The sequence below is a fragment of the Bombina bombina genome, chromosome 6, assembly GCF_027579735.1.
Source record: "Bombina bombina isolate aBomBom1 chromosome 6, aBomBom1.pri, whole genome shotgun sequence".
NCBI classification, from domain to species: Eukaryota; Metazoa; Chordata; class Amphibia; order Anura; family Bombinatoridae; genus Bombina; species Bombina bombina.
The window spans coordinates 247439292-247448422 of NC_069504.1; the positions used below are offsets into that span (position 1 = coordinate 247439292).

Here is a 9131-nt window from a genome sequence, read left to right on the forward strand (position 1 = left end):
CATAGGGGGGAAGAGAGACAAAAAGGGGGAGAGCCAAAGGGGGGGAGCCAAAGAGGGGGGAGAGAGAGAGCCAAAGTGGAATGAGAGCCAAAGAGGAGAGAGAGCCAAAGAGGAGAGAGAGCAAAAAAGGGGGGAGAGACAAAGAGGGGGGAGAGAGAGCCAAAGAGGGGGGAGAGAGAGTCAAAGAGGGGGGGAGAGAGAGCCAAAGAGGGGGGGAGAGAGACAAAGAGGGGGGGAGAGAGTCAAAAGGGGGGAGAGCCAAAGGGGGGGAGAGAGCCAAAGGGGGGGGAGAGAGCCAAAGGGGGGAGCCAAAGGGGGGGGAGAGCCAAAGAGGGGGGAGAGAGAGAGCAAAAGAGGAAAGAGAGCCAAAGAGGTGAGAGAGCCAAAGAGGAGAGAGAGCCAAAGAGGGGAGAGAGCCAAAGAGGGGGGAGAGAGAGCCAAAGAGGGGGGTGAGAGAGCCAAAGAGGGGGGGAGAGAGCCAAAGAGGGGGGGAGAGAGCCAAAGAGGGGGGGAGAGAACAAAAGAGGGGGGAGAGAGAGCAAAAGAAAGGGGGGAGAGAGCCAAAGAGGGGAGAGAGAGAGCAAAAGAGGGGAGAGAGAGAGCAAAAGAGAGGAGAAAGAGCGCACAGGAGAGGGGGGAGAGAAAGCAAAAGAGAGGGGCGAAGAGAGAGCAAAAGAGAGGGGGGAGAGAGCAAGGGGTGGGACAGCTGTACTGCAAAAAATGGCCCGTGTACACAGGCTTTAGTACTAGTATATATATAAAACACAGAGAAAGTCCAGCACTCACTTACAAGCTCTCAACTAAGATTAAAAGCAAAAATGGAAAGGTTAGTTACTGCATTTGGCCAAAAGGGACAAGCCCAGGTACCATGTCAAGGTCCCTTCCAAAAACCTGGGACCCTAAAACAGCCACACAATGCAAGCTCTCAATCCAACAAACTGGGAACAAATGAAGGGTGTACAGGCTTATGTAATCACCCCAGACATATACAAAACACGGAAGGGGGCTGCACTCTCAGACCAGAGCGGGTACACATCCTATGACTCTGCAACATGCTCAGCCCTGGGTGCTAACTGGCACTCACAGGAAGATGTGCTGTCCCCAGAGTCACAGGCAGTTAAACCCAGACAGGTCTGGGGGCAGGAACCATAGGAAAAATTACAAAACAAATGAATACAACACCCAGAGAAAGTCCAGCACTCACTTTTAAGCTCTCAGCTAAGATTTAAAGCAAAAATGGAAGGGTTAGTTACCGCATTTGGCCAAATAGGACAAGCCCAGGTACCACATCAAGGTCCCTTCCAAAAACCTGGGAACCTTAAACAGCCATACAATACAGTGAAGTGTGCCCAGGCTTATGTAATCATCCCAGACATATACAAAACACGAAAAGGAACTGCACTCTCAGACTGGATCGGGTACACATCCAATGACCCTGCAACATGCTCAGCCCTGGGTGCTCACTGACACTCACAGGAAGCTGTGCTGTGCCCAGAGTCACAAGCAGTTAAACTCAGACAGGTCTGGGTGCAAGAACCATACGGAAAATTACAAAACAAACTAATACAACACGCAGAAAAAGTCCAGCACTCACTTACAAGCTTTCAGCTAAGATTAAAAGCAAAAATGGAAGGGTTAGTTACTGCATTTGGCCAAATGGGACAGGCCCAGGTACCACGTCAAGGTCCCAAACAAAAATATATATATATATTATACTGTAAAATAGAATATTATTATTCTTGTGTTTGTTATTAAAAACGTTTTTAATTTTGGCGTTTTATATATTTTTAGGAACAAGATTTATGTACGAGTACATACAATATTATATCCTGCAGAAGTCAGTGGCCTTAGGTTTTCTGTTTTACAATAGCGACTTTTTTTAAACTTTTGCACTGTGTAAATCTCATTTTTAAAAGCAGACAGGTTTTTTTAACATTGTTTTTATGCAGCCGCTATAATAGCACAAAACTGTAAGTTCTTACTGTACAGAACTGTACCAAACTTGTTTACTTTTAATAACACATTTTGTGCCGTGCAAACTGCAATACTAGAACTACACGTGTTCTGAAAAGTGAGAACTTACTTACAGTTTTTGTGTATTTGTATCAACTGCCTAAATACAATGAAAAAAAGAATGTCTTCTTTAAAAAAAGCTTTACATAGTGCAATGTTTAAAAAAAAAAAATCTTGTTCCTAATGCTAAAAAACATGCCTAAAAACACCATCTTACTCAAAATACATAGTATATGATATAAATTTTTTAAAGTGTAATATATATATATATATATATATATATATAATATATATATATATATAATATATATATATATATATAATATATATATATATAAAACATATGCATAACATACCACACAGCCCTAGCTCAAATAGGTTTATTATTAGTTTATAAGTTTACAAGTTTAATGTGACATTTAACCCATAATTTTTCTTTCATGATTCAGATAGAGTGTAAAAGTATAAAAAATAAAACCAAATAATGTATTATGAAATGTACTTTGTTCTGTTGGTATCCTTTGATGAAAAGCAAGTAGGAAGGTATAGGAGCTTGTATGGCAGCAGTTTTATAAATTATAACTATGTTAAACATTTGCAAGAACAATAGATGGCAGCAATGTTTCTTGTCATGTACTGCTCCAGAAAAGGGTGCTCTACATATCTAAATATCTCTTCAACAAAGAATTTAAAAAAAAAAACAAAGTAAATTTGATAATAGAAGTAAATTAAAAACGTTTTTCTTTTAAATTGTATGTTCTGTCCGAATGATTAAAGAAGAATTTTGATTTTCTTGTCCCTGGGGGCGTTTCTAGGCTGCAGAGATGGCCGGCTGCACTTTCTGAAGCTTTAAAAGAGATCCATAGAATCTGGTGACTATTCTCAGTACTTTTAGACATATAGTTATACAGATTACACCATTCGATTCTCTGCTCTGTGCTCAACAGCTACATTCCAAAATCACTATTTTCTTACCCGTATTTAGACCGATCTGATCACAGGCGGCGGCCTACCACGGTAACCATCAATCCCCCCACCCAGGCCAGGGTAAAGTGCCAAGGCATAACCATGCTTATGAGGGAAGGCTTATACAGATCATTATGCTCTAGTATTGCAGAGCTTGAACAGAAAATGTGCCACAACTTTGTTGATCTACTCTCGTTACTGCAACAGGGAGAACCTGAGGACCCTACTTACAACGAGAGAGGACTGGATCCAACTAAGCTATTTAGGAAAATTGTCAAAAAGTTTGGCGTGTTAATACAATATATAGCGGTCAACTCAAAAAAGTCTCCTTTTATTGAAAGACAAAAGTCCCATCCAGTGTAGATCAATTAAAATATAACTTTTATTAAGCGATTGTAAAAAACAAATGATTACAGACCTGGATCGAGTTACAGTACTGTGTACTTTGGTAAATACCTCCGATTCCCACTGTGGCATCACTAGACACGTTTCGCCTGAGCTTTCTCAATAGTGACTTACAGGATAGTCAAAACCACTAACTTTTAAACTTCCCTCTAATCACGTGACCACCATTGGTAGAACGGTAGCCTTGTTTCAGTACATGTATTAACCAATGGTAAAAATGGACAGAATAGTTGCTCAACTGTTACTAGGTAGAACTTTTAACCACATAGTTAGACTATTTTTATGTGTGTATATCGCAACTTTGTGTTCACAATTCTATTTAGTGAAGTATATAACCAAATAGTATATAGAATCGTTTAGAACAGACTGTACATTTTTCCAGCAATAAGCCTAAAAATTAAACTAAATATACAATTTAAAGTGAAGGTCAAGTCTGCGGTTCTGCTTATCAGTTTCTAATATGTTTTTAAAAATCAATATGATGTTCATTCATCAAATACTTTGTAAATGAAATCAAAAGTATTAAATTTGTTCACTTGAATGCGCTCCGTTTATGCGGTATATTCCGCCTGTCATCGACCCTCTATTGATTGACAGAGTTTAATTCCAATCTATTGTCTTTCCCCGTGGCGTCCTGCCCCTTTTCATTTTCGTCATTGAGAGCTTCCGCGCATGCGTGTAAGTAAATATCGCGTTATCATCGGCATGCTCGTCCATGTTACGAGCATGCGTTGTACGCTCCCAGAATTATTGACACTTGTAATCCACAGCATCGCTCGCTCGCATCCTCTGCAATTACCTGTGTTATACCTAACAACAGGTACGATTGAAGAGGCAGAGCAGATAACTAACGATTTGGGCAACCTTACAATCTATCTATTATTGTTTATGTCATTATTTTTTTATTCTCAACTGGGGCTAACATATCAATTAGTTATTATGTATCCTAAATATTATTTCATTTTTTACTTAAATACGCTACATCCAGTTGCATATGTTAATGGATCCAAAAATTTATATTTGTTTATAATTGGTATATAATCGATACATACCTTTTTCGATTAAATTTAGTCAAGTGCAAAACTTACAAAAGGCATTGCAAGAATGAATTACTTGTAACGTAAGCGGTATGTACATTTCTTTAATAAATGTAGTAAAGGGCAAACGTTTCAAACGGCATTGCAATAATGAATTTTTTCAATGCATTACAGCATTTTCATATGAATAATGTTTAAAGATGCACATAACAGAAAACGATTTTTATAATACATACATATATATAGTAAGTTATTCTTTCATACATACTAACATTTCATCCTGATTACTCTGCAAACCTTGCACCAAAGTTCTGTTTGTGAAATATATATATATATGCTACATTCAGCATATTAAAAGTGTTGATCCAAATTAATATATTTTTTTATTATGCAACCCATAACATGTCACCATTATGAAGCTGCACTTCAAAATTTTCTCATACATATATTTAACCAATAACATGATATAGTTATCGTTCAAAAAGTATATATTCATTTTTTATGGTACCGTACTAACAGGTAACCATTATTACGCTTTGCATTTTTCAAACATACTTTTAGCATACTTAAATTCTACATCTTATATTACAGGATAAAGGGTTACTAATTATGTATGAATTTATTATGCAATCAATACTACCATGTCCCCATTATTCTGCAGCAGATTTTGATATAAAACTTTAATCACATATCTATATATCAAAAATAATATATATATATATATATATATATATATATATATATATATATATATATATATAGATAGATAGATAGATAGATAGATAGATAGATCGATAAGCAACATAAAAAATTTATAAAAATCGATCCAAAAATATATATTAAGTTATAATGCATACATAATAACATCTAACCATTATTATTATGTTAATTTTTATCTTAAGAATATATTTTCATATGTATAGGCTAAATCTAGAATTTAAGTAGAGTAGTACACAAAGGATATATTAATGTATTGCTATTCTATATTAGTAGGTAATTATTTCGACGCTGCCCATTTTCAAAACAAATATTTCTCAAACATATAATAAAATAATCTATATATATATTTTTGTATTATGCTACCAGAATACACCAAAATCTATTAATATAAGTTTGTTTGTAGTATCAAACTGTTGAATTTATAGCCAACGTATTATGTTTCTTTTTCAAACTAAAATATATTGTCTTCACTGTTACATTTAATCTAAATCCATTGTTGATTGATATATTAACAAAGGATAGTCTACATAAATTTAAGTTTTTAACATGCTCCTTAGGATCCGGTGAATCAAAAATTGGGAATATAATAGACTGTGCTTATTTGTTTTAATAAAAGTCAATAGTACAGTTGGTTATAATTAAATGCTGTATTTGAATCATGAAAGTTTAATTCTGATTGAGTGTCCCTTTAAATATAATATGTCTTTATATATTATTATTTTTTCAGGATATTATTAATTTTATTTAAAGTATTTTATTATTTCATAGACATGTCTGCAAATGAAGCTATACAGAGAAGAAGAACTCTAATGGAAATGAGCACAGAAGAGGTTCAAGATATGGTAAGCTCAATCTCTATATATATAAATTTATAAAATAATAATTTCAGTATTTAAAAAAATGTGTGTGTAAAACATTTACAAATCTAGACAAGTGTTAATACTTGCTTTCAACATAGAAAATGTCTGAGTACATTGTTTCCAAAGCATCAAAGGAATCTGTGCAAGATATGTCAATGAGGTACACAATGAGTGTGCATTTTTCATTTAATTTATCTTTTTAAGAGTGACTTCACGTATAAGGTACATTATACACTCATTTTATTATTTTCATAAATGTTTATTAGATGATCTATTTAGAAAGCCCATAAATTAAATTTTAAAAAATAAATGTATAGTTTTGCTTATTACTGCCCCACCCACATAGCTTAGGGTCAATCCACGAGTAGTTGTAAAAGTCACACTACAACATATTTTGTCTTTCGCTAGCAATGACGACGTGTATTTGAGGTTTACGGATAACTAACACCTATGTGCATAAAAACTGTTTCCCTATGATTTTGACCATCTTCAAGAGGGTATTCCAGACACCTCGTCTACATATACTGTGTGGTGTCACCTATCTGACAATCTATCCTCTTAAATAACCTTTTATGACTCATCCTGTCTCAAACTATAAGTTGATTAGAGCAGATGTTTTAGTGTCAGGGGTAATGTCTTTCTGAATGAAATTAATCTTTTTCTACTGACCAGCCAAACATCTGAATAAATAGATATATTTATTAACCGTAAAATATATAATTAAAGTATATATATTTATTAACCTTACATATACCTTGACACACTGCATCTCAATGCTTTTTAAGAGCACTAACATGAGTTTTAATAAATTCATTAGTTTTATACAGTGCAAAATGAACCTTTGCTAAACGATGGCCACCGGTATACAAAAATATATAAATATATATATGTATATGTATATATATATATATATATATATATATATATATATATATATATATATATATATAAGTATAACGATATATAAATATCTAAATATAAATAGCAAAATATATGTATATTTAAATAGATATATAGATATATATATTTATAATATAAATATGTTATCAATATAATTTATTTTAAAATCATATGTATTTACAATTCAAGATATTAAAAATAATAAATCTTACTTTTTCAAATTTAAACTATTAAAATTATATATTAATTTTATAATTTCTTTGATTAATAAAATATATATATTTTTTTTAATTTTTTTTTTTATTTCTTCTTATTCCAAAGATGCAAACTTTGATATCTCAACGAAATGCCGACAATGCAAACATTGATGTTTCTAATAGTCACCTGTGGGATCCTGTAGTTGATGATCTATCCAACCAGGACAATAGTGAGAGCAATGCGGACACTCAAGAATCCAATAGCTCTGAGGATTTACAAAGATTGGAGAGTTTGACATGGTGTTTTTGTGGGAATTGTAAGCTAATGCCTACTGTAATCGAAAGCTTTTGCTGCAGGGAAAATGAGGAAATCATGTCCCACATCCCAGAAGGCAAAGCTTGCATTTGCGATGCCCAGAAACATATCAATGAACTTGATCAAGGTTTTCTTAACAGGATCACAGAAATCACTCGGAGTTTTCTTCCTATGCGATCACAGGCCAAAGAAGCCATGACTCAAAGGTAATTAAATTTATTATTATTTTGGTCGATAATAAAGTACATTATTTTACATATTTTGATCATTTCAATATATTTTATAAATTAATAAAATTCAATGTCATTAACTCAACGCTCAATCTATTTATTATTCTAATTTTTTTAAAATAGTTTAAATTTATAATCCTATTGTATAACAATGTTTTTTATTTATTAAAATTGATTAATATTTTTGTTTTTTTAAAATACAGGGCATATCGAAAACTTTCGTATAGATGTTTTTCAACCTGGATAAATGGTGAACTTGGGCCAAAGAACCGTAAACCTATTCCTTCGTGCATCGTTAACAGTATCCGTGAACATTACCCTGCACCAGACAATATTTATGTTGGTTTCCATTATCCAGAGGATGATGGCCCAGCAAGTGAAATGATCCTGGATTAGTTTTTTTATTTTTTTAATATTATACAGATTTAAATATTGAAGATTATAATTTTTTTGGAATTTTCGTTAAACTATGTTATTAGTGAATAACATTTATTATTGAAACCTGTTACATTGTTTCATTCTTATAATTGTTTTATCGACATTATTAATGAATGTTTACTGTTCTTTCACTCTAATTTTTTTATTAAAAAACAAAAAAAAGAAGGTTATATCCTTATTATTTGATTGCATTTGTTTATTTCTATTTAAATAAAATTTTGAAAAAAAGTATAAGAAGTTTAATTTTATATTTCAAGCTTCTACATGAGTTACATCACATTCATAAAAATAATGTTCTTTTGGTTATTCTTGAGTCTAATTTCTGTGAACGCAGTCAATTTTTTTCGAAAAATAATGGTATTGTTGACATCTCTCTCTGTTGTCATCCCATCTACAAATTTATTTCAAAATAAAATTAATTTACTCGTATATATTTATTAATGCAAAATAAATATTAGCAAATACTTTAATCTTCAGACTCAATTATAATCTTCCTCATAAGCATACCGTAAATTAACATTGTTTAAAAATACATATAGATTCTGTTTTTTAGTGGTTTTTGAAACAAAAAAATGTAGTGGACGTTCAAGGTCATGACAATATTTAATCATGGTGTCCCTTAACAATAGTTATTGACACTATATTATCTTGATATCACTTGCTGGAAAACAATTCTAGATATGCCAATTAGCTGCTGATTGCTTGCTGCACATAAAGGCCTTGTGTGATTTGCTCACACATGTACATAGCTATTTATTCAAAAAAGGATATTGAAGAAAAAGATCAAATTAGATAATAGAAGTAAATGTGAAAGTTGTTGAAAATTGCATGCCCTATTTGAATAATGAAAGTAGATTTTTGACTAGACTGTCCCTTTGAATTTTATTTTTGAATTCTAGTATGTATGTGTATATATGGATGTCTAAAACTCAATAAACTCAATATCAGTAAGGTAAAACACTTTAATACTTTTATAATAAAAATTATAAAGTTTTTAAACTTCTATTTACTATTAATATTTACTAATGATTGTTTATATATCAAAAACT

The 9131-nt window shown here is 32.6% G+C and overlaps 1 protein-coding gene across 1 annotated transcript; it reads left to right on the plus strand.

Moving 5' to 3' along the window:
* The first annotated feature begins 5818 nt into the window (after positions 1–5818).
* On the plus strand, positions 5819–8247 carry LOC128665019 (uncharacterized). Its single transcript, XM_053719790.1, has 3 exons — positions 5819–5983; positions 7223–7620; positions 7848–8247. Exons 1-3 carry the CDS (start codon positions 5912–5914, stop codon positions 8038–8040), a joined length of 663 nt encoding a protein of 220 aa, XP_053575765.1. The 5' UTR covers positions 5819–5911; the 3' UTR covers positions 8041–8247.
* The last annotated feature ends 884 nt before the right edge of the window (positions 8248–9131 follow it).

Excerpts from the sequence above, each read along its gene's own strand:
- LOC128665019 (XM_053719790.1), top strand. The coding sequence starts at position 5,912 with ATGTCTGCAAATGAAGCTATACAGAGAAGAAGAACTCTAATGGAAATG. Across the intron at positions 5,984-7,222 it reads CAGAAGAGGTTCAAGATATG|ATGCAAACTTTGATATCTCA; the intron begins GTAAGCTCAATC and ends CTTATTCCAAAG. Across the intron at positions 7,621-7,847 it reads AAAGAAGCCATGACTCAAAG|GGCATATCGAAAACTTTCGT; the intron begins GTAATTAAATTT and ends TTTAAAATACAG.